Below are 26,390 nucleotides of genomic sequence, written 5' to 3'. Positions count from 1 at the left end.
CTGCCCCATTGTTGTTAAAACAGAACTGGTTTACTGAGATGTCACTCCTTCTCAATTTGGCCGAGGCAAGGCTTAATCCCATGCTATAACGGCTGCTGGATGGTCACAATATGAGACTCAGTTAAAGTAACAATAATTTCTCCAATACAGGATCCATTACCAGCTTCTCAGGCTAAAGGGAGGAAATGTCCTCTCTTTATTCAGTCAGTTTTTTCTGTTTTTCCATCTCCTCAGTTTGTCCTGACACTCTCTCTCTCTCACTACTCGCTCTCAGTTCGTACTGACCCTTCCCTGCCACCCCCACCGAAAAGTGAATCCCCCAACCTCTGTTTCCTCCTTCACGGTCATCCGCTCACCATTATTTCTCTGCCGTCCACTCCCCCTCGTCAACCAACCCATTTCTCCTTTCTCATATATTCTGCCCTCTCTCTCTTTCCATGCATTCTGGACCATTGAGCTCCAATCTCCACAATCAGCGTGCATTCGATTCTCTTTATGAAGTCTGACCCATCCCCGTGACATGTCATTTCTCTTTTTCCATTCCATTTAATAACAATAATCTTTATTATTGTCACAAAAGGCTTACATTAACACTGCAATGAAGTTACTGTAGAAGTCCCCTAGCCGCCACACTCCGGCGCCTGTTCAGCTACACAGAGGGAGAATTCAGAATGTCCAATTCATCTAGCAAGCACATCTTTCGGGACTTGTGGGAGGAAACCGGAACACCCGGACGAAACCCACGCAGGCACGGGGAGAACGTGCAGACTCCACACAGACAGTGTGACCCAAGCAGGAATCGAACCTGGGACCACTGTGCTACCGGGCCACCCCTCAGCCCTCCACAAATGCACCAGCCAACATCCCCAATGGGTCTCTCACCGTTTTTCCCACAGGCCAAGTTTCTGACTCTTGCAGTTAGTGTAGCGGGGAAGTGGGAACTGAATGATTGATTGGTGTATTGTCACATGTACCGAAGCACAGTGAAAAATATTTTTCTGCAGCCAAGGGAACGTACACAGTACACACACAGTGGACAAAAAGAATAATCGACAGAGTACATTGACAAATAGTACATTGACAAACAGTGATTGGTTACAGTGCGGAACAAGGGCCAAACAAACCAAATACATGAGCAAGAACAGCATAGGGCATCGTGAATACTGTTCTTACAGGGAACAGATCAGTAGCCACCAAACTCAGAAGGAGTCGTTGGCGAAGGAGTATGAGGAATGAAGATCGTAGATGCATTGATTAAGGTTATCGAGCAGTTTCTCTTTCTTACAGATGTTGTAGATAGAGAGAAACAATTTTAATTCTACATTCTAGTGGTTAAGCCAGTTAACTGCATTATGAGTTGTAATGATATGTATATAAGTACGCCAGTGAAGGGCTAATTATTACATCTCAGTGTAATACAAATACTAGAGGGCACCACCAGTTCCCAGTATAAATATCAGAGCTCAGGGAATCTTGGGTAGTTAGGTGTTAGCAGATGAGAAGTATTGATCACAGCACGAGGAGTAGTTTAGATTAGAGAGAGTGAGTTAGCACGAGGACATCATTAGTTAATACTAGATTATAGTTTACTGTTCTCAGACCCGTGTCATGCTCCGCGTGTGCGATATGGGAACTCAGGGACACATCCACTGTCCCTGGTTCCTTCACGTGCAAGAAGTGTGTCCAGTTGCAGCTCCTGTTAGACCGCTTGACGGCTCTGGAGCTGCGGATGGACTTACTTTGGAGCATCCGCGATGCTGAGGATGTTGTGGATCACGTTTAGCGAGTTGGTCACACTGCAGGTGAAAGGTACTGAGGGAGATAGAAAATGGGTGACCAAAAGACAGAGCAAGAGTAGGAAGGCAGAGCAGGTGTCCCCTGCGGTCATCTCCCTGCAAAACAGATATACCGCTTTGGATACTGTTGAGGGAGATGGCTCACCAGGGGAAGGCAGCAGCAGCCAGGTTCATGGCACCGTGGCTTGCTCTGCTGCACAGCTGGGCAGGAAGAAGAATGGCAGGGCTATAGTGATAGGGGACTCAATCGTAAGGGGAATAGACAAGCGGTTCTGCAGACGCAATCGAGACTCCAGGATGGTATGTTGCCTCCCTGGTGCAAGGGTCAAGGATGTCTCGGAGCAGCTGCAGGACATTCTGGGGGGGGGAAGGGTGAACAGCCAGCTGTCATGGTGCACATAGGCACCAATGATATAGGTAAAAAACGGGACGAGGTCCTACAAGCTGAATTCAGGGAGTTAAGAGTTAAACTAAAAAGTAGGACCTCAAAGGTAGTAATCTCAGGATTGCTACCAGTGCCACAAGCTGGTCAGTGTAGGAATGTCAGGATAGATAGGATGAATGCGTGGCTCGCGAGATGGTGTAAGAGGGAGGGATTCAAATTCCTGGGGCATAGGAACTGGTTCTGGGGGACATGGGACCAGTACAAACCGGACGGTCTGCACCTGGGCAGGACTGGAACCGATATAGGGGCTGATTTAGCTCACTGGGCTAAATCGCTGGATTTTAAAGCAGACCAAGGCAGGCCAGCAGCACGGTTCAATTCCCGTACCAGCCTCCCCGAACAGGCGCCGGAATGTGGCGACTAGGGGCTTTTCACAGTAACTTCATTGAAGCCTACTCGTGACAATAAGCAATTTTCATTTCATTTCATTTCATTCATTTCATATCCTAGTGTTTGCTAGAACTGTTGGGGAGAGTTTAAACTAATGTGGCAGGGGGATGGGAACCGATGCAGGAAGTTGGAAGGTAGTAAAACAGGGACAGGAACAAAAGGCAGTAAGGGGGAAAGTGTAAGTCAGAGAAGCCATAGTCAAAAATCAAAAAGGGCGACAGTACAAGGTACAGTGACTGAGGCGAGCTTAGTGAATAGGACCAGGAATACTAAAAGAATTAAAACTGGAAGTAAAAACATTAATGGTCAGCGACGCGGCAGGTTGTTACATGAAGATATGGGTTCAACGACAAGGAAAATTAGGAGAAAAGTTAAGAGGAAATATAATTTAGGAGAGGTTGCTGATCGGGGTGTTCATCGTGAATGACTATGATTTAGTGGCCATTACTGAAACATGGTTAAAGGATGGTCACAACTGGGAGTTAAATATCCGAGGGTATCAAACTATTCGGAAGGACAGAGTGATTGGTAAGGGAGGTGGTGTAGCTCTGTTAATTAAGGATGACACCCGGGCAATAGTAAGGGATGACATCGGTGCTATGGAGGATAAGGTTGAATCCATTTGGGTGGAAATCAGGAATAGTAAGGCGAAAAAGTCACTGATAGGATTAGTCTATAGGCCACCAAATAGTAACATTATGGTGGGGCAGGCAATCAACAAAGAAATAACTGATGCAGTAGAAATTGTACAGCAGTTATGGGGAATTTTAATCTACATGTCGATTGGTTTAACCAGGTCGGTCAAGGCATCCTTGAGGAGGAGTTTATAGAATGTATCCGCGATAGTTTCCTGGAACAGTATGTAATGGAACCTATGAGGGAACAAGCGGTCCTTGATCTGGTCCTGTGTAATGAGACAGGATTGATTCAGGATCTCATAGTTAGGGATCCTCTCAGAAGGAGCGATCACAATATGGTGGAATTTAAAATACAGATGGAGGGTGAGAAGGTAAAATCAAACACTAGTGTTTTGTGCTTAAATAAAGGAGATTACAATGGGATGAGAGAAGAACTAGCTAAGGTAGACTGGGAGCAAAGACTTTATGGTGAAACAGTTGAGGAACAGTGGAGAACATTCCAAGCGATTTTTCACAGTGCTCAGCAAAGTTTAAACCAACAAAAAGGAAGGACAGTAGAAGGAGGGAAAATCGACCGTGAATATCTAAGGAAATAAGGGAGAGTATTAATTTGAATGAAAAAGCATACAAAGTAGCAAAGATTAGTGGGAGACTAGAGGACTAGGAAATCTTTAGGGGACAACAGAAAGCTACTAAAAAATCTATAAAGAAGAGTAAGATAGATTATGAGAGTAAACTTGCTCAGAATATAAAAACAGATAGTAAAAGTTTCGACAAATATATAAAACAAAAAAGAGTGGCTAAGGTAAATATTGGTCCTTTAGAGGATAAGAAGGGAGATTTAATAACGGGGGATGAGGACATGGCTGAGGAACTGAATAGGTTTTTTGGGTCGGTCTTCACAGTGGAAGACACAAATAACATGCCAGTGACTGATGGAAATAAGGCTACGACAGGTGAGGACCTTGAGAGGATTGTTATCACTAAGGAGGTAGTGATGGGCAAGCTAATGGGGCTAAAGGTAGACATGTCTCCTGGCCCTGATGGAATGCATCCCAGAGTGCTAAAAGAGATGGCTAGGGAAATTGCAAATGCACTAGTGATAATTTACCAAAATTCACTAGACTCTGGGGTGGTCCCGGCGGACTGGAAATTAGCAAACGTGACACCACTGTTTAAAAAAGGAGGTAGGCAGAAAGCGGGTAATTATAGGCCAGTGAGCTTAACTTCGGTAGTAGGGAAGATGCTGGAGTCTATCATCAAGGAAGAAATAGCGAGGCATCTGGATGGAAATTGTCCCATTGGGCAGACGCAGCATGGCTTCATAAAGGGCAGGTCGTGCCTAACTAATTTTGTGGAATTTTTTGAGGACATTACCAGTGCGGTAGATAACGGGGAGCCGATGGATGTGGTATATCTGGATTTCCAGAAAGCCTTTGACAAGGTGCCACACAAAAGGTTGCTGCATAAGATAAAGATGCATGGCATTAAGGGTAAAGTAGTAGCATGGATAGAGGATTGGTTAATTAATAGAAAGCAATGAGTGGGGATTAATGGGTGTTTCTCTGGTTGGCAATCAGTAGCTAGTGGTGTCCCTCAGGGATCAGTGTTGGGCCCACAATTGTTCACAATTTACATGGATGATTTGGAGTTGGGGACCAAGGGCAATGTGTCCAAGTTTGCAGACGACACTAAGATGAGTGGTAAAGCAAAAAGTGCAGAGGATACTGGAAGTCTGCAGAGGGATTTGGAGCGGCTAAGTGAATGGGCTAGGGTCTGGCAGATGGAATACAATGTTGACAAATGTAAGGTTATCCATTTTGGTAGGAATAACAGCAAAAGGGATTATTATTTAAATGATAAAATATTAAAACATGCTGCTGTGCAGAGAGACCTGGGTGTGCTAGTGCATGAGTCGCAAAAGGTTGGTTTACAGGTGCAACAGGTGATTAAGAAGGCAAATGGAATTTTGTCCTTCATTGCTAGAGGGATGAAGTTTAAGACTAGGGAGGTTATGCTGCAATTGTATAAGGTGTTAGTGAGGCCACGCCTGGAGTATTGTGTTCAGTTTTGGTCTCCTTACTTGAGAAAGGACGTACTGGCACTGGAGGGTGTGCAGAGGAGATTCACTAGGTTAATCCCAGAGCTGAAGGGGTTGGATTACGAGGAGAGGTTGAGTAGACTGGGACTGTACTCGTTGGAATTTAGAAGGATGAGGGGGGATCTTATAGAAACATAAAATTATGAAGGGAATAGATAGGATAGATGCGGGCAGGTTGTTTCCACTGGCGGGTGAAAGCAGAACTAGGGGGCATAGCCTCAAAATAAGGGGAAGTAGATTTAGGACTGAGTTTCGGAGGAACTTCTTCACCCAAAGGGTTGTGAATCTATGGAATTCCTTGCCCAGTGAAGCAGTCGAGGCTCCTTCATCAAATGTTTTTAAGATAAAGATAGATAGTTTTTTGAAGAATAAAGGGATTAAGGGTTGTGCTGTTCGGGTCGGAAATTGGAGCTGAGTCCACAAAAGATCAGCCATGATCTCATTGAATGGTGGAGCAGGCTGGAGGGTCCAGATGGCCGACTCCTGCTCCTAGTTCTTATGTTCTTAACAGATTCAAACTTACTTAAACAGTAGTTAGAGCCTTGTAGAGTGTGCAAACTCTATTTAATTCATCGTTATTCAATAAATCAGCTTTGCTTCAATTTAAAGATTGGTGGTTTCTTTATCATCAACTCATCGGACCATTCTGGATCATAAGGTAAAGAATAACAACATATTACCACAAAGTGTAATATAACAGGAGTGATGAAGGGTGTTGATTTGGGGCCTCGTTCGTATTTGTGGATTTGACAATGAGTTGTTGCTTAATCCGCAGTCTCTTCTACACAACCACAGTTATAAATTTTCCATTTGTGCATCAAGTATTTTCACATGCTGTTGTTTGGGTGAATGTCCTGGGAATGGCCTATGGGCTTCACTGAAAATCAAAGGCAGGGATCTTCTGCATTGGGTCACTTACGAGGAGCTTGTGTGTTTTCTTGTGAATTCCATTTGGTTTTCCAAGCTTCATCAGTGTTAAAGTCGCTGTGTCGAAGGTTAAGTGTATGGGTTCAGAGGGGCTTGGAAAGGCAGTGCAGAGCAACGCTGTTGAGGTCCTGGTGGATGTAGGGATGTTTGCTTTCCTCAATTCACTGGACCTGAGAGAGGGTTTCAAATAACAAAAAAACAAAGAACAATAGAGCACAGGAACAGGGAGAAGCCTTCCAAGCCTGCACCGGCCATGACACCACCCTCGGCCAAAACCTCCAGCACCTCCCCGTGCCGCATCCCTCCACACCCATCCCATCCATGCATCCGCCGAGATGCCGCCCCTCCGAATGGAGTCAATGTATCTGCCTCCACAACCTCCCCTGGCAACGCTCTCAACACCCCCGTGCATAAAACCTGCCTCGCACATCACCTCCAATCCCTGCCCAACGGACCCAAACCCATCCCCCCGGTGACTGACCGCTCCACCCTGGGAAAGAGTGACTGCCCCTCACAACCCATGCCCCCCACAATCCTGTAGACTTCAATCAGGCCACTCCTCAACCTCCGCTGATCCAATTAAACTGTCCGAGTCTATTCAGCCTCTCCGCATCGCCAACACTCTCCAAACGGGGCCGGCAATAAGGCGGGTAGATGGGGAAAACGGTGCATGGTCTGCACCCAGAAGCCAGGGTGTTGACGTTGACCCGAGAGCTCTAGTGTTACACCACATTGGTACATCAACAGTTGGACATCAGCAAGTCGAGTGCGGCTACTTCCTGTCCATACCAGTGCACATCACACAGTCACAGGGTGCACAAGAGCCATCGCTGATGCCTGGAACACTGATACTGATACTCCCCAGCTTGTGCTCGCCAGTTTGACTCTTGTCTTTGTCTTGGTGTCCACCTTCTGCAGATGACCATGAAATGTTAGCGATTGGGCCAGCTTCACTATTAGATAGGTGAGAGTGGAGCCAGAGCTCACAGCATAGCCAGAAGGCATGATGATCCTGTTATTCGAATGAAATGTGGTGTGTGTAATTTTATAGGGGGAGAGGCATGTTGAGTATCTATTTCCAAAAACATTGTCCATGGTGGTTATGCAAATTTGCATGACTAAATTAGTGATGCATTGTTCAGGGAATCTTTGGGGAGACTCGACAGCCAAAATGTTATCGTCATTGTTACGCCAGCCTGGGCTCGTGCCTGATCAATTCCAGCCGCATTTGACCCGGAGTCACAACACAATTGAAATTAACAATTAATTCTCAGAAAATACCCAAGGTCTTTGGCTGCCCAATAACTACAATCACCAGATTTGTAAATTTAAACACAATTAATTTTCATTAATAGCAATAACTATAATGAAATAGGCAGAAAATACAACTGGTTAACTATGATCTAATTCCTGATCCCTTTTCTTTTACACACTCCACCCTCTACACACACGCAAGACAGACACACACAGAGGGGAAAGAGGGGTGTGAAGGTATATAACACAAAAATAAAAAGGATAAAAGTCTCTGTTTCAGATGAACGTCTTCCAGTACATCTTTTAATCTGGGGCCTTCAGTTGAAGGTTCTTGCATTCCAGCTGTAATGGTTTTCACTGTCGATTCATCCGGATCTCAAGACTTCACTGCAGATTCAGAAACCAGCAGGCAGAAAGCGAGAGAGAGAGAGAGCAACTCATAGCTTCTTTCTCGGCATTCAGGAAAGTTCTGCTTCATGGGTCCTCTGGAAAACCCCCACCTAACTGAAGTCAGTCACTGTCTGTTGCCGGGCAGAGTTCGTTCTTTGGCCAATCCATTGGCCACCAGCCAACCAATCGAACCAAACCCCTCCCATCTCTCAGGTGCCAGAAAGTCTGAGTTCTTCTGTTAAAAATCTAAATCTTCATAGCACAGTGTACTATTTTGCAACTTTTGAGTTCCTGAATTTCTCTGCTCGACTTAAAAGGACATTAAATATCTATGGATCAAAAATGATAACGACAAAGTAAAAGAAATGGGAAATATGGGAATCAACAGTAAGGGCCCTTACACTACGGAATGCGGACGTTTGGCGTATATATAAATGTTTTGCCAGGAAATATATAGGGATATATTTTATGGGCCCGCCTGTCAAGGGAATCGTCGCAGGCGGGATGGAAAATATGACGGACCGTTTAAAGGTACATTGACCTCAGACAGGAATTTCCGCTCTCGGGGCAGGTGTGACAGGAAAAACTCGCCATAGGGTCTGCAAACATCCCTGATTAAACAACACCTGCAAACTATGCAGTTGGGTTGGCAGAACTGTTCAGAGTTTAGTGGTTGGGGATATTTTTATTTGACTAATCACAATGCTGATTTGTTTACCCATTGGATAAAAGCCCAACTTGAGTGAGACAGAATACGAGTCTTGTGCGGCACTCACAATAACCAACTGAGTTAGGCAGAGCGCAGTAGACATTGGTTAGAATTAGTTTTTTTAAAAAGCCCACAATTGATCCACCTCACTATGTTAAATGTTACAACGGCATGAATTATCCAAATCTTTGTACTTTCAGGTTGAGTTCTGTCACCTTGGATGTCGCAAACCCCAATGCTATCGACATTCTTCCTGCAGTGGATGTTGAACACTGTGAATGTCCACCAGGATACTCTGGCATCTCCTGTGAGGTAATACAGAAAACTCTCATTATTTGATTGCATCCTCATACCGACCGGCATTGTTCACGTTAGTTCGATGATATTGTTATGGGCCAGGGCTTAGAAACTCCAAAGTGTATTATGAAGCTCACCTGACCTATAACATTTAGGTTGAATTTGGCTAGGATGAGCACAAGCGACTTCACTTCAGGTGTGATTCATCAGACTTCCTAGGCGCTTTAATTAAACCAAAGTTTATTATAAGAATGTAGTTTATGGGCTGGATTCTCCGATTTTGAGACTAAGTACTGATGCCGGCATGGGAACAGTGGCGTTTTACACCCCCAAAAATGGTGTATAACCTCCACCTTTCCTCCGTCGGGTGGGGGTTAGCAGGCACGCAGCGTAAAGCCCCCAGCTCCAGCTGCGGATACGGCCGGAAAATTGCCAAATAGTGCCCCCTTTTGGCCAGGCTCGCCACCCCCGGACCATCCCCCACCAGTGCCCCCAGCCCCACCTGCCCGCGGATCGGCTCTCCCCCAACTGGGGCGGCGCTGAACTCAGTCCACAGCCGCCACGCCGGATTTCCGAAAAATGATAGCATGAGTGACCCATGCTATATCACACACCTTCAGTGTGGAAAACGTCCAGCTGCTTTACACACACACACACACACATTGATTTGATACTTTAAAATCTTCTTCTTGCTTTTCCTTTCTCTCTTTTTTTTCCTACTTCTTTCACTCCTTTTATTTCTCTTTCTTCACCTGATTTAACATTGCATTCACCGACTCTAATTCAACCCTATTGGTGTCTCTTTGTTCACCACGTCCCCAGATGCCCAGTTGCCCTCTCTGCGCTATTATTAGCTCACACTTCCAGTAACTCACAGACAAGAAACTGTTTTGAGCTGAAGGTTGCAGGAAAGAGACTTAACAAGCTGGGCTTGCCATGAGATGCCCTTCTCCAGCACACCCTGCCCTAATACCTTTCAAAGATAATAATCGCGTACTGGTGTGCCTGTAACTCTGTTCTAATGCTTCATTGAGCATGTTACCATTTACGCAATTTACTTTTCAAAAAGAAGAGCCACTGTGACAAGACTAAAGTGCATGGAGTCACGCTGCTGTAATGATTTGCAAATTAAGTCTATGACCTCATTCGTGTCAATCTGCTAACTCGTTTAATTCTAATTCATGAACAAATGTTGGTTCTTGAGATTATTCTCACGAAGGAAAAGCTGTCAATTTTATTCAAAAAAGTCAGCATTAAGTATGCAACGGAGATGCTGTTTTGTACCTATACTGACTTTTTCACTGATGTTATGTTTGGAGAATGTTTGGAGAATTTTCATGGAGAATGGATTAGCTGCTGTGCAATCATCAAAATTCAGAAATATGTTTTTCATGTGTTTACAGCACCTGAATAGCAAATTGCCTCATAACATGATGGTCAAGCATTCCTTAATTGCTCAGTGTCACAGGTTTTGCCGAATGTCCTGATGAATGATGCAACTTATGAAGTACACCATGTACATATTTCTGAAATTGAAGGCGCCACTCCTGTGTACCTTAGACCGCAGTGTGGGTTGAAGAATCAGTCCAACATGTAACAGCCCTCAATGAATCCTCTTCCTGGTCTGAAGGTTCTAGCCTCTACTCTAGGTATCCATGTCACACAACAACTTGGTCATGTTCCACTAAAGGTGGCACTTCTTTATTAAACCACAAAACGATAGTACAAGATCACGATAATACCAGGCATTTAGTTTCCCTGGAAGCTGGAGGGGCGGCACGGTGCCTAACGGTGCCAGGGACCCAGGTTCAGTCCTGGTGTTTGCACTTTCTCCCCATGTCTGCGTGGTTTTCCCCCAGGTACTCCGGTTCCTTCCAAAGATGTGCAGGTTAGGTGGAATGGCCATGCTAAATTTCCCCTTGTCCAAAGGTTAGGTGGGGTTACAGGATTGCTGGGGAGTGAACCTAGGTAAGGTGCTCTTTCAGACGGTTGGTGCAGACGCAATGGGCCGAATGGCCTCCTTCTGCACTATCGGGATTCTATGATTTAATCAGTCCACCTCGTTGGTCAATCCATGAACGAGCCCTCTGTGCTAGGCTTCGGAGCGACTGAACAAATCATTGTAACCAGAGCCTTTTTTTTCTGGCTGTGGCTTTGTGCAATACAGGATAAAGCCTACTTTGAACACATTTAATTGGGTTTTCACTGTCCTTATCGATGCTTTCTCCAGATGTCTCCTATTTAGGCCCCCTTTGAAGTTCATACTTCAAATACAAGAACTACAAACACAAGGTACAAGGCACCCTAAAACCCTGTTTTTAAAAAAATAATATTTTATCGAGGTATTTGAAAATTTCTATAACAGAAACATAAACAATGACATCAACATGGTAAAATAAACATTTCCCCCCCCAGCCCAATCTTCACGCACCTGAACCATACAACAACAATCTGCCCCCCCTTTGGAATACTGCATCTGCTAACATTTTAATTTCCCCCGAGCAAGTCGACGAACGGCTGTCACCTCCGGGAGAACTCTAACACTGACCCTCTTAAGGCAAACTTTATCTTCTCGAGACTGAGAAACCCAGCCATGTCACTAACCCAGGTCTCTACGCTCGGGGGCTTGGAGTCCCTCCACATTAATAAGATCCGCCTCCGGCCTACCAGGGACGCAAAGGCCAAGAGGTCAGCCTCTTTCACCCCCTGAACACCCGGATCTTCCGACACTCCAAAGATTGCTACCACCCGTGTTTTTAGTACCGTGGACATTGCCTTAGCAAAACCCTGCCAAAACCCTCTAAGCTTCGGGCATGCCCAATACATGTGGACATGTTTTGCTGGACTTCCCGCGCACCTCGCACACCTGTCCTCTACCCCGAAGAACTTACTCATCCTAGCCACTGTCATGTGTGCCCGGTGGACTACCTTAAATTGTATCAGGCTAAGCCTGGCGCATGATGAGGAGGTATTAACCCTGCTTAGGGCATCTGCCCATAGCCCCGCCTCTATCTCTCCTCCTAGCTCGTCCTCCCACTTGCCCTTAAGCTCCTCCACCCCTCCGCCTCCGAAAGCTCCTGGTAAATATCTGATACCTTCCCTTCTCCCACCCAGGTACAGGAGAGTACTCTATCATGTATCCCCTGTGGCGGCAGCAGCGGAAAGGCCGGCACCTGTTTTCTCAGGAAGTCTCGCACCTGCAAATACCTAAACCCATTCCCCGCTGGCAATTTAAATTTATCCTCCAAGGCCTTCAAGCTGGGGAAGCTCCAGTCTATAAATAGATCCCCCATCCTTCTAATTCCTGCCCTCTGCCAACTCCGGCACCCGCCATCTAGCCTACCCGGTACAAACCTGTGGTTATTATAAATCAGCGTCCAAATCAATGCTCCCGCCACTCTCTTATATCTCCCCCATTGCCCCCAGACCCTCAGAGCCGCCACCACCACCGGACTTGTGGAGTATCGGGCCGGCGGGAATGCAGAGTGCCGTTACCAATGCTCCCAGACTGGTGTCTTTACATGACGCTGCCTCCATCCGCTCCCATGCCGACCCCTCCCCCACTACCCACTTCCTAATCATGGCTATATTAGCCGCCCAGTAGGTAGAGGTTCGGCAGCGCCAACCCACCCTCCCCACGATTGCGCTCCAGCAACACATCCTTCACTCGCGGAGCTTTACTCGCACACACAAAGCCCAAAATAATCTTATTCACCCGCTTGAAAAAGGCCTTAGGGATGAAGATGGGGAGACACTCCCCCCTCCCCCCTCACCCCCTCCCCCCCTCCCCAGATCCTGCTTTATTTTTATTTTCTCGGCCTCATGTTTTAATTGCTGATACGCCATCAGCCAAACTGCTTTCATCAAAGCCTGCTTACAAGTGGAACCTTGTGCCCACTGCTCGACCTCATCAACTGGATCATTCCCCACCAGGATAATCCAAACCCACCTCTGTTTGAGAGGCAATTTCCTTCCCCCGTATTTTGTGACTAACACATCCATAGTACACCTGGCCATTGCTTTATCTTCATGGCTGTTGTCCCTGGCTCACCACTTAAAAGACCCAGGGCGGGATTCTCCAGTGGGCAACGCCAAGATCGCATTCGGCGATTGGCCGATTGGCCTGAGAATGCCCGTTTCTAACCAAATCGCGGTTGGCGTCGCTTTCGCGATGCTCTGCCCCCTCCAAAGCGGCATACTTTAGGGATACGCTGCGTGCTGCATCGACGGTCTCAGGGCATTGCCTGAGGCCCATCCCCCAAAGCTCCGCCCCCAACTGGCCGAGTTCCCAACGGCATCGGTCACGTGTGGTATCACCCGTCGGGAACTCAGCGTGGCAGCTGCGGACTCAGTCCAGCGGCGCCACAGTCGGGGGAGGGCCGATCCGCGGGCAGGGGGGACTTTGTCAGGGGCTGGGGACACTGTTGGTGGGGTGGTCCGGGGAGCGTGAGCCGGGCGAAGGGGGGGAGCACTATTTTGCAGGCCGGGACCGCGTGCGGCCGGCGCCATGTTGCACGGCGCAGCTGCGGCCGGCCGCCGCTGTGTGCATGTACGGCCACGGACGCGCCAATTATCTGGGCCATATCGGCAGCTAGAGCCGGGTGCTCTGCGCTGCTTGGCTGCTAGCCCCCAGCCAAACGGAAGATCGGTGGCCGTTTTATGCCAAATCTGCGGTGGTAAAACGCCACCGTTCCCACGCCGGCGTGAGGACATAGCTTCAGAATCGAAGAATCCAGCCCCCTGTTCCTGTTCAGAGATTTTAGCCTCTGCTCTGGGTATCAATGGCGCACAACTTGGACATTGTTCCACTAATTATGATGCACCTTTATTAAACCACTAACAATTACACAAACACACAATAACACCAGTCTATTTAGTTTCACCGTGAGTTTGAATCAGTCTTGATGGCCAATCCGCCGCCTACAAGCCTTCCTTGACTTCAGAGCGGCTGACCAAATCGTTCTAACCACTGCCGCAACAGTGTTCCTGTGGGTTCTTTCTTTATACCTTTTTTCGTTAAGGCCCTCTGCCTTAACCAATCTTTCACCAATTTTATTGCTTTTTTTACATCACTGTTTTCCAGGTATCTCCTGTTTAGGCCCCCCTTTGAAGGCTGCACTCGAGACAGCATATCCAGCTGGACTTCATTTTGTTATCTCTAACACCGTTATCAATCTTCAAAGCTGGGAAGGAGAGGCATGGTTATTATCCCTTAGCGAGGCACAGTCTGCTTCTCTTCCATGGTACAAGCACCCCTGCAGTTTAATTCATTTGGCAAAACTTGCCGTGACTAAATTAACCATCCTGCCTTGCGTCTTCAAACCCACAATGCAGTTCAGTACAGTTCTTTATCATTGGTCTGAGTTCACCTTTCGCCTTAATGTTCCCACCATGGGACAGATCCTGCAACACAGGGTTACACCACAACCTGTCGATTTTTATTTTTTGAAAGAAAGAAACAATGGCACAGTTAACAAAAGCGATTGTGCATTAAAAAGCTAAATAATGTGGCACAGTTCCAGGGCTAATATAAAAACAGAACGTTTTGGAAAAACCTGGGAGGACTGGTAGCATCAGCGAAGAGAGAAACAGAGTTCACGTTTCAGGCTGGGGCGGCATGGTGGCGCAGTGGTTAGCACTGCTGCTTCACGTTACCGAGGACCCGGGTTCGACCCCTACCCCGGGTGGAGTTTGTACATTCTCCCCGTGTCTGCCCGGGTCCTACACCCACAACCCAAAGATGTGCAGGGTAGGTGGACTGGCCTTGCTAAATTGCCCCTTAATTGGAAAAAAATAATTAGGTACTCTAAATTTTAAACAAAAGTTTCAGGCTGATGATGGTTCTTCAGAACTGTTAAAAGTTAGTGGTGTGATAGGTTTTGAGCTTTTCGATTAGCAGTTCCCCTTAAAGAAGCAGATACTGGGTTGTTCTGAAAATAACACTGTGACACTCATTTTTGGAAGTGCAAGGAGAAGAATGAATGTTCCCACCTGCTCTACAGGTCCCCTTTGTGCTTCATACCCCCAACCTTAAAGGCCCCATACACAGTGCTGGTTGCTTGTCAAGTATTCTGACACCAAAAATGACTGGGGGGGGGGCTCTCATTGATTCCACTGGATGGACAGTGCGATGGCTTAGAACAAGTTCCTGCTCCATTATCAATTTATTTGTGATTTGCAGAATTCACCCTTTCCCCATCAACGTGACTTCCCAAACTAATGCTGTGTTTTCTCTTCTCCCGGGGGGGGGGGGGGGGGATCCATTCTGAGATTGCCTGTGGGAATATCGTGGGCTCTTCCAGATTTGAGTGGGGTGTAGTTTTCTCCTCCTCCCAACTTCTTCGGAAAAGTAGTCTGAATCCAAGTAGAATCTTTGGAAGTATCCCCTGAATTGCAGCGGAGGAGATTAGAACACTACAGGATAACAGAAATCCCCTGCAGTGAGATTTTGGCACTAAATTATTCTTTTCAACAGTCTTGTATCCCAGGTTTTTATCGCGTTGATGGAATATTGTTTGGCGGCATCTGTCAACAGTGTGAATGCAATGGCCATGCCACAGAATGTGACACGAACGGCACTTGCCTGGTAAGTTGCAGTTTATGTGAATGATCTGATGTGCAGTCCGGTCCGCGGTGGAATCCTGAAAGCAGAACGTTGTTATTGCGATAGGCAGGAGCCACGTCTTGTACAATTTCACACTTTTTTGTATAATCCTCCTTAAACAAGCATATCCAGGAAATGGCAACTTGTGAAAAGTATCTTTCTGGGAAGGTCAGGGACGCTGAGAGCACATGGCCCAGCTGAGATTGGCAAACTTGTGGTCAGGTTATACGTCTTTACGACTTTAACAGTTATTTTTTTTATTTTTTTTGCAAGTTTTTTAATAGATATGTAAATAGTTACCATTTCAAACTACTTGGCGAGGCGAGAAAAGAACTTGCCTGAAGCCATTCTTTTTCCCGCTTATTATGTTTGAATGAAATCGCTACGAGAGCTTTGGCACAGTTGACCGTACTCTTTTCGTCTGAGTCAGTAGGTTGGGGGTCAAGCCATATCCCAGAACACACGTTGATGCATAAATCGGACCCATGTATTGCGCAGGAGGCTCAGCAGCGAGTGCCCTCTCCCTGAGCAAGGAGCTCTGGGTTCAAGTCCCACTCTAGGACCTGTTAGCCATGGAAGCACCATTCATGAGGTGGCCTCACAGGTTGAGAAATGGCTGTCTAACAATTCCCCACTATTCCCCAAAGCGGTGAAAACAGCGGGCGGGGTGTTTCGGTCCGGCTCGCCCCAGGATCGGAAATCCCTGCCCGCTGTCAGCAGACCTTTTGCTTGTCCGTCAAGTTATCAGTCCGACCTGTGGAGGGCGTGACTGGAAGGTTTTGGCCGCGCGAGAGTGACCATACAGAACAGACAAGCATGGATTTTATCATTTCTGCAAATTAATCATTGCATCAGACACACTTGGCAATTTGTCCCCTATTTGGTTCAGAAATGTTGAGTTTTCCTCCTATGTTCTTAATAGTTTTTATTTTAGGCAAACCTTCTGTAAGAATTATGGAGGCATACTTTAGTCAAACGTGTAAAGTACAAACGTTCTTTCGGTAAAAACGATTGCCGATCCCTGATCTTTGGCTGAAGCCAGTGCAGTACTGAGGGAATGCTGCAATGTGGGATGTGCCGTCTTTTGGACAAGATGTTAAGCTCCTCCCAAATGCCTGTCCACTCAGGTGGATGTGAAAGGTGCCCTGGCATTATTTCCAGGAAATGCAACGGAGCAATGCGCTGTCCGGCTCACTCGACAGCAGGAAATGAGATTGGCAGTTTTTTGTTTTGCCGTGTTGTTGATTGTGGGATTTTGACGTGTGGACATTGGCTGCCACGTTTCCTATGCTAGAGCAGTGACCACGCCTCGAAAGCACTCACTGTCTGTAAAGTGCTTGGGGATGACCTGATGCGGCGGACGGTGCTATATTAATGCAAGTCTTTACTTTATTCACTAATTTCCAGGGTTGTCAACACAACACGACTGGCCCAAATTGCGATCGGTGCTCCCCTGGTTTATTTGGCAATCCCGGCAGAGGGACCACTGAGGATTGCCAGCCATGTGCTTGTCCACTGAACATTTCCTCCAACAAGTAAGCCTGTCGTGCTTTGTACTGCAAGGGTGGGTTATAAATACTGTTGCTTAGTAACTAAAATCATAGGGATAATGAGGAAATTCACTAGAAATTTGACAACAAGTAGATCCTTTCTGCACAAGTATTTAAGGTGTCCTGCAGCAGTATAATAACATTTCACAGCACGGAATAAACTGTTCTACAACCTAACTGTAGAATACTATGCCTTGATCTACACCTGAACATATTGTCCAGTCCTCAAATATAGCTACCATGTCAAAAATCACATTGTAGGTTAGATGATTGGGGTTTGAAGAGGAAATTCAAGGTTGGATTGTCATTTGGACACTAAACTGATAGATGAAAGAGTCATATGTTAAGTGAAGATAAATGATCTGTTTTGGAGCCATGTTTTGGATCCCTGGGAACGGTCGAAGTGAAAATAGAATAGTTGTTTGGTCTTGAATACTGCTGAAAAAAGAGGCATGCTATCAAAACCTTTCAACTTGCACTCACCCGGATAGCTGGCAGAGGGGAACAACAATTTCTACTGCATGATAAGAAAGTGCTGACTGGTTGGCAAGTGGTCTCTGATAGGCGGAGGCGTTGCCATGGGGAATGCAGCGTGGAACAGTTAACTGCTCAGCCTTATTCAAATTGTCTCTTTTTTGTAAGCAATAGTGAAAATAGAATGCACCAACCATTGTGAATAAACAATTTCCCCCACAGTCTTTTAATCTCCTGATGCCCCTTCTATGGACAATCTGATGTTTTAAGAATTGAATACCCTTCTAATGTTGTTTATTATTTCTCTAGTTTCAGCCCCACCTGCTATATAAATAAAACAGGAGACATCATCTGTGACCAGTGCCAGCCGGGCTATGCAGGAACCAGATGTCACAGGTAATGGATAAAACCGAGGGAAGATCGGAAAATGTTTTTTGTTTAAGGTGTGAGTAACCCCTTGCCACCTACAATTTTGGTTTCTCTATAGTTTGATCAAGATATTAAGGTGAGTAGATGAGGAGAAACTATTTCTGCTAGCTGGGATATCCAGGACTAGGGCACACCATGGGCAATAAATGCTGGCCTAGCCAGTGATGTCCTAATCCTCTGAACGAACAAAACCCCCCCAAAACAATCAAAATATTAAACACAGATGATTATGAGTTGAAGTAACATCATCACACAGAATTGGTACAGTGCACAAGGAGGCCATTCGGCCCATCGTTTCTGCACCCGCTCTCCAAATGCTCAATCCACCGAGTGCCATTCTCCCGCCTTCTCCCCATAACCATGCAAATTAGAAAACATTCCTTTGTGCAAAAAGGCTGGTCGAAGTTTGGAACTTATTTCCACAAAGGGCATTTAATTCCAGATCAATTCATTTTAAAACTGAGATCGATTAACGTTTGTTAACCGCAGGTATAAAGGGTTACGAGGCAAAGGTAAATTTATGGAGTTAAGTCGCAGGTCAGCCATGATCTCGTTGAAAAGTGGAGCTGGCGCAATTGCTAAGTTTGTACCCTGGTGGCTCGCTGAACTTTGACACCTCCTCAGCTGCACACGACAGTCAATAATATTTACTTGATAGAAATTTGGTTATGAAATCCACTTGAACTGCAGGACATCACCCAGCTTGAAAGTAATAAAAGAGAAATAGAGATGGAGTAGTGGTAGGTGTTACCGTTTGTAGGTTTTTATAGCCGTTTAGATTGAGGCAGGCCAGAGTGAAGGAGATGTGGAATGCCATGGATTTGAGATCCTGGATAAAAACGAGTTGCTGTATATAAATTTTTTTTCTCGGGTAAGGCCAGTACTGTGTGCAGTTCTGGTTGCCACAGAGGGTGGTGAGAATCTGAAACTCACTCCTGAAAGGGCGTAGAGGCGGGAATCCTCACAACTTTTAAGAAGTATTTAGATGAGCACTTGACATGCCATTGCATACAAGGCAATGGGCCAAGTGCTGGATAATGGCATGAGAGTCAATGGATGCTTGGTGGTCGGCATGGACGCGATGAGCCAAAGGGCCTCTTTTGGGGCTGTAAAATTGTTTGAATAAAGGCAGAGGTTCAAAATGAAAGCAGCGCTTTTATATTTTCGTTTCAAAATCTCTTGGGTGACGTCTCGCCTTGTGTGTTTTAACCGGCAGAAGGACAAAAAGCTGATAAGCGCCGACATTGGATCTTTCTAGCCCCACTCCTGTGAAGAAAAATAAGCTTGAACGGTCACACTTGAACCACGTCAAACTACAAGAGTTTCAACATTAATTTGTAAATTCCCTCTCTGTCTAGGTGTGCTGACGGTTACTATGGAAACCCAACAGCACCCGGAGAGTCCTGTGTGCCATGCGACTGTAATGGCAACGTTGACCCATCGGTTCCAGGAAATTGTGACCCAGCGACGGGAGAATGTCTGCAATGTATCAGGAACACAGTAGGAAGATCGTGTGAGCAGTGTGCGGACGGCTACTATGGCGATGCAGTCACTGCTAAAAACTGCCGCAGTAAGTAAGAAGTGAAATGTGGGGCAGAAGGGGAGGATTTTGACTATCTTTTATTCTAATTTTTTATAATTTTGGGGGGGTGGAGGGTGAGAGGACAAGTGCAGGCCTCATGGCTGAAAGCAAATCTACATCTGGGGCGTCATTCTCTGACCCCCCGCCGGGTCGGAGAATGGCCGTTGGCCGCCGTGAATCCCGCCCCCGCCCCCGCCAAAGTCTCCGGTACCGGAGATTGGGCGGGGGCGGGAATCGGGCCGAGCCGGTTGGCGGGACCCCCCGCTCAATTCTCCGGCCGGGATGGGCCGAAGTCCCGCCCAGAAATTGCCTGTCCCGCCGGCGTAAATCAAAGCTGGTATTTACCGGCGGGACCAGGCGGCATGGGCGGGCTCCGGGGTCCTGGGGGGGGCGCGGGGCGATCTGACCCCGGGGTGTGCCCCCACGGTAGCCTGGCCCGCGATCGGGGCCCACCGATCCGCGGGCGGGCCTGTGCCGTGGGGGCACTCTTTCCCTTCCGCCTCCGCCACGGCCTCCACCATGGCGGAGGTGGATGTGACTCTCTCCACTGCGCATGCGCGGGAAACTGTCAGCGGCCGCTGACGCTCCCGCGCATGCGCCGGGAAACTGTCAGCGGCCGCTGACGCTCCCGCGCATGCGCCGCATTTCCGCGCCAGCTGGCGGGCCAACAAACACCATTTCCGCCAGCTGGCGGGGCGGAAATCCCTCCGGCGTCGGCCTAGCCCCTCGATGTTGGGGCTCGGCCCCCAAAAATGCGGAGCATTCCGCACCTTTGGGGCGGCGCGATGCCCGTCTGATTGGCGCCGATTTGGGCGCCAGTCGGCGGACATCGCGCCGTTGGGGGAGAATTTCGCCCCAGGCTACTAAGCCTCCAGCATTGCGTGGGAGGTCCGCGTGTAACCGTATCATCTCCTCTCCTGAGGATCAAACTACACAGCTTCAGTGCAGGCGCCTGTTTCTGTCAGTGCAGAGCTGTTTAGTCCTGTACTGAGTTGGTTTTATTTGGGTCTACATGCTCCCAGTGGGAATGTTCCCAGGCAGAGGTCTGTGCCGTTCAAAGAGGCAAATCAATGGCCCTGACATGAACGGGAGAATAAAGAGAAATAATGATGTCACCAAGAAAAACGTCAATAAAAAATATACACACATCTTCACTGAAGAAACTTGAGGTTAGAACACCCCGTTCCTCTCTGCACAAAGAAAAAACATTATGAACCCAGCTTGTATAGAGTTTAGCAAAATACTGCAGGCGCTGTAATTCTGAAATACAGACAGAAAATGCTGGAAGAACTCAGCAGATCAGGCAGCATCTGTGGAGTAAGGAGCAGAGTCAATGGGGCTGGTGGGTCCCCACCCCTCAGGCATAAAAGCCGGGGGGATGAACCTGGCTGTGCATGGCCGTCCAGCCCCGCAGCCATTTAGAGTCATAGATGTTTACAGCATGGAAACAGGCCCTTCGGCCCAGCTTAGGAAAACATTGTACCCGCATCGACCACTGTCTCTGGCAGGTCATTGCCCTCTGTGTGAAAAAATGTCCCCTCTGGTCTCTTTTGTATCCCTCCCCTCTCACCTTAAACTTGTAGTTCCAGACTCCACTACCTTTGGGAAAAGATATTGACTATCTACCTTATCTATGCTCCTCATTATTTTAGAGACCTCTATGAGTTATCCCCTAAGCCGTCTACACTCCCGGGAAAAAAGTCCCAGCCTATCCAGCCTCTCCTTATAACTCAGACCATCAAGTCCTGGTAGCATCCCAGTAAATTTAATGGGTTTTTATTTGGCTTCAGGCAGTACTTGTACACCCTTCGGCGAGGACCTCCCTCCAGAAGGATTGGGGGTCATTGGTGGAACTGTAGAGAGTACCGAAAAGGAGCCCCACTAGAGTCTGGACTCTCCGTGAAAACAGAGGCTGAACATTCAGCACTGCAACGTGGGGCCCCGACCAATGGGGGAGGGGGGGGGGCCATACGGAAAGGTGACTTGTGGGAACACCAATCAGAGCCTCGGTAGCTCAGAATTTGCTGATACAAAACAACACTGGGCTCTGGTTGGCGGACTTCCCTTTAGAGCAGGGAAAACAGTTTGCCAGATGATGGGACGTGGTGGAGATTTAGAGCAGTTCAGACATGGAATTGGTGTGAAGTTTCTGAACTTTTATTGAGTAAAGATGCAAAGTAGCAGCCATATGTCTGGCATTCGGTCTGGCGAGCAGCCTAAGGCAAAAGTGAGGTCGCTGACCGAACATCGGATTGTGAGCCTGAAAAACTTTCAACGAGGCGAGGGCGCTGGCCGATGGCCGTTCAAGGGAGCAGTGGGGCAACGCTTGACCTCTAGGCCAGGGCTGAGGAGGACGGATGAATAGGCAGCCAATCATAAAGAAGAGAGGCCACCTGGCCAGATAGCCAGCAGCAGCACCAGGCAGCCAGCCAGAAGCACACGTGGTTGTCGAAGTTAGAGGCCCTGCCACCTGAGCGAGAGCCGAGAGGTGAGCAGAGCAGAAGTCGGGTAGGACGATGGAAGCCAGCCAGTGCCGGTGTCGTGCCTTGGGAAATTGGGGAGCAGCGGCCAGCGGGAGCGAAGCCACTTAACCAGAGACGGAGACCAGTCTGGCAGGGCAAGAGGGCTGGGCAGCAACTAAAATCTTTCTTCTTGTTATTTTTGCATATTGAATTTCTGCCATTTATGGTGTCAGTAATTTCTCTCCTTGATCGATTGCATTGTCTTGTATCATACCCAGCTGCCTTGACTCTTTATCAGCATCACAGCTTTCCCCAAAGTTATTGCCAGCAGTCAGTTGTGATGAGCTTTGTTTAATTTGTCACTGCTTTTGAGCAGCTAAGGTAATCAGCTGCTTATGCTGAAGGATGTCATTGGGGGTGGGGCTCAGTGACATTGGGGGCAGGGCTCGGTGTCATTGGGAACAGGGCTTGGTGTCATTGGGGGTGGGGCTCGGTGACTTTGGGGGCAGGGCTTGGTGTCATTGGGAACAGGGCTTGGTGTCATTGGGGGCAGGGCTTGCTGTCATTGGGAACAGGGCTTGGTGTCATTGGGGGCAGGGCTTGGTGTCATTGGGGGCAGGGCTAGGTGTCATTGGGGGTGGGGTTAGGTGTCTTTGGGGGTGGGGCTCAGTGACATTGGGGGCAGGGCTTGGTGTCATTGGGAACAGGGCTTTGTGACATTGGGGGTGGGGCTCGGTGACATTGGGGGCAGGGCTTGGTGACATTGGGGGCAGGGCTTGGTGTCATTGGGGACAGGGCTTTGTGTCATTGGGGGCAGGGCTTGGTGTCATTGGGGGTGGGGCTCAGTGACATTGGGGGCAGGGCTTGGTATCATTGGGGACAGGGCTTTGTGTCATTGGGGGTGGGGCTCAGTGTTATTGGGGTGGGGCTCAATGTTATTGGGGGCAGGGATCGATGACATTGGCGGCAGGGATCAGTGTCATTGAGGGCAGAGTTCGGTGTCATTGGGGGTGGGGCTTGGTGTCATTGGGGGCAGGGCTTAGTGACATTGGGGTTGGGCTCAGTGTTATCGTGTGGGGCTCAATGTTATTGGGGGCAGGGATCGATGACATTGGGGGCAGGGATCAGTGTCATTGAGGGCAGAGTTCGGTGTCATTGGGGGCAGAGTTCGGTGTCATTGGGGTTGGAGCTCGGTGTCATTGGGGGTAGGGCTCGGTGTCATTGGGGGTGGCGCTCGTTATTGGGGTGGGGCTCAGTGTTATTGGTGTGGGGCTCAGTGTCATTGGGGTTGGGGCTCAATGTCATCGGGGTGGGGCTCAATGTCATCGGGGTGGGGCTCAGTGTCATTAGGGGTGGGGCTCAGTGTCATTGGGGGTGGGGCTCAATGTCATTGGGGTGGGGCTCAGTGTCATTGGGGGTGAGGCTCAGTGTCATTGGGGGTGGGGCTCAGTGTCATTGGGGTTGGGGCTCAGTGTCATTGGGGTTGGGGCTCAATGTCATTGGGGTGGGGCTCAGTGTCATTGGGGGTGGGGCTCAGTGTCATTGGGGTGGGGCTCAGTGTCATTGTGGTGGGGCTCAATGTCATTGGGGGTGGGGCTCAGTGTCATTGGGGTTGGGGTTCGGTGTCATTGGGGTTGGGGCTCGGTGTCATCCGGGGTGGGGCTCAATGTCATTGGGGTGGGGCTCAGTGTCATTGGGGTTGGGGCTCGATGTCACTGGGGTTTGGGCTCAGTGTCATTGGGGTTGGGGCTCGATGTCACTGGGGGTGGGGCTCAGTGTCATTGGGGTTGGGGCTCGATGTCACTGGGGGTGGGGTTCGGTGTCATTGGGGTAGAGCGCAATGTCATTGAGGGTGCGGCTCAATGTCATTGGGGGTGGGGCTCGATGTTATTGGGGGTGGGGCTCGGTGTCATTGGGGTGGGGCTCAATGTCATTGGGGGTGGGGCTCGGTGTCATGGGGGTGCGGCTCGATGCCATTGGGAATGGGGCTCGATGTCATTGGGGGTGGGGCTCAGTGTCATTGGGACAGGGATCAGTGTCATTGGGGGTGGGACTCAGTGTCATTGGGGTTGGGTCTCAGTGTCATTGGGGGTGGGGCTCGGTGTCATTGGGTGGGGCTTGGTGTCATTGGGGGTGGGGCTCAGTATCATTGGGGGTGGGGCTCAGTGTCATTGGGGATGGGGCTCGGTTTCATTGGGGGTGGGGCTCAATGCCATTGGGGGTGGGGCTCGTGTCATTGGGGGTGCAGCTCGAGGTCATTGGGGGTGTAGTTCGATGTCATTGAGGGTGGGGCTCAGTGTCATTGGGACAGGGATCAGTGTCATTGGGGGTGGGGCTCAGTGTCATTGGGGGTGCAGCTCGTTGTCATTGGGGGTGGGGCTCAATGAAATTGGGGGTGGGGCTCAGTGTCATTGGAGGTGGGGCTCAGTGTCATTGGGACAGGGATCAGTGTCATTGGGTGTGAGGCTCAATGTCATTGGGGGTGGGGCTCAGTGTCATTGGGGGTGGGGCTCAGTGTCATTGGGGTGGGGCTCAGTGTCATTGTGGTGGGGCTCAATGTCATTGGGGGTGGGGCTCAGTGTCATTGGGGTTGGGGTTCGGTGTCATTGGGGTTGGGGCTCGGTGTCATCCGGGGTGGGGTATGTCATTGGGGTGGGGCTCAGTGTCATTGGGGTTGGGGCTCGATGTCACTGGGGTTGGGGCTCAGTGTCATTGGGGTTGGGGCTCGATGTCACTGGGGGTGGGGCTCAGTGTCATTGGGGTTGGGGCTCGATGTCACTGGGAGTGGGGTTCGGTGTCATTGGGGTAGAGCGCAATGTCATTGAGGGTGCGGCTCAATGTCATTGGGGGTGGGGCTCGATGTTATTGGGGGTGGGGCTCGGTGTCATTGGGGTGGGGCTCAATGTCATTGGGGGTGGGGCTCGGTGTCATGGGGGTGCGGCTCGATGCCATTGGGAATGGGGCTCGATGTCATTGGGGGTGGGGCTCAGTGTCATTGGGACAGGGATCAGTGTCATTGGGGGTGGGACTCAGTGTCATTGGGGTTGGGTCTCAGTGTCATTGGGGGTGGGGCTCGGTGTCATTGGGTGGGGCTTGGTGTCATTGGGGGTGGGGCTCAGTATCATTGGGGGTGGGGCTCAGTGTCATTGGGGATGGGGCTCGGTTTCATTGGGGGTGGGGCTCAATGCCATTGGGGGTGGGGCTCGTGTCATTGGGGGTGCGGCTCGATGTCATTGGGGGTGTAGTTCGATGTCATTGAGGGTGGGGCTCAGTGTCATTGGGACAGGGATCAGTGTCATTGGGGGTGGGGCTCAGTGTCATTGGGGGTGCAGCTCGTTGTCATTGGGGGTGGGGCTCAATGAAATTGGGGGTGGGGCTCAGTGTCATTGGAGGTGGGGCTCAGTGTCATTGGGACAGGGATCAGTGTCATGCGGGTGGGGCTCAGTGTCATTGGGACAGGGATCAGTGTCATTGGGTGTGAGGCTCAATGTCATTGGGGGTGGGGCTCAGTGTCATTGGGACAGGGATCAGTGTCACTGGGGGTGGGGCTCAGTGTCATTGGGGCAGGGATCAGTGTCACTGGGGGTGGGGCTCAGTGTTATTGGGGGTGGGGCTCGATGTCATTGGGGGTGGGGCTCAGTGTCATTGGGACAGGGATCAGTGTCATTGGGGGTGGGGCTCGGTGTCATTGGGGTGGGGCTCAATGTCATTGGGAGTGGGGCTCGGTGTCATGGGGGTGCGGCTCGATGCCATTGGGGGTGGGGCTAGATGTCATTGGGGGTGGGGCTCAGTGTTATTGGGACAGGGATCAGTGTCATTGGGGGTGGGACTCAGTGTCATTGGGGGTGGGTCTCAGTGTCATTGGGTTTGGCCTAGTGTCATTGGGCGGGGCCCGTTGTCATTGGGGGTGGGGCTCAGTGTCATTGGGGGTGGGGCTCAGTGTCATTGGGGGTGGGGCTCAGTATCATTGGGAGTGGGGCTCAGTGTCATTGGGGTTGGGGCTCGGTGTCATTGGGGGTGGGGCTCAATGTCATTGGGGGTGCGGCTCGGTCTCATTGGGGGTGTGGATCGATGTCATTGGGGTGGGGCTCAGTGTCATTGGGTGGGGCTCGGTGTCATTGGGGTGGGGTTCAGTATCATTGGGAGTGGGGCTCAGTGTCATTGGCGTTGGGGCTCGGTGTCATTGGGGGTGGGGCTCAACGTCATTGGGGATGGGGCTCGGTGTCATTGGGGGTGCGGCTCAATGTCATTGGGGGTGCGGCTCGATGTCATTGGGGGTGGGGTTCGATGTCATTGAGGGTGGGGCTCAGTGTCATTGGGATAGGGCTCAGTGTCATTGGGG

At 49.2% G+C, this 26,390-nt stretch overlaps 1 protein-coding gene across 1 annotated transcript in view; it reads left to right on the top strand.

The window, feature by feature from the left end:
- Positions 1 to 26,390, top strand: part of lama1 (laminin, alpha 1) — a 470,787-nt gene that overhangs the window by 186,217 nt on the left and 258,180 nt on the right. Inside the window, exons 15-19 of the mRNA XM_072468337.1 lie at positions 8,851 to 8,962; positions 15,423 to 15,533; positions 16,959 to 17,086; positions 17,885 to 17,971; positions 19,363 to 19,574. Coding sequence (XP_072324438.1) covers positions 8,851 to 8,962; positions 15,423 to 15,533; positions 16,959 to 17,086; positions 17,885 to 17,971; positions 19,363 to 19,574 — 650 coding nt within the window. The remainder of the gene's footprint in view (positions 1 to 8,850; positions 8,963 to 15,422; positions 15,534 to 16,958; positions 17,087 to 17,884; positions 17,972 to 19,362; positions 19,575 to 26,390) is intronic.

Source organism: Scyliorhinus torazame, chromosome 11 (genome assembly GCF_047496885.1).
Source record: "Scyliorhinus torazame isolate Kashiwa2021f chromosome 11, sScyTor2.1, whole genome shotgun sequence".
In the NCBI taxonomy this organism is placed as follows: Eukaryota; Metazoa; Chordata; class Chondrichthyes; order Carcharhiniformes; family Scyliorhinidae; genus Scyliorhinus; species Scyliorhinus torazame.
This window is presented reverse-complemented; position numbering and strand designations above follow the sequence as displayed.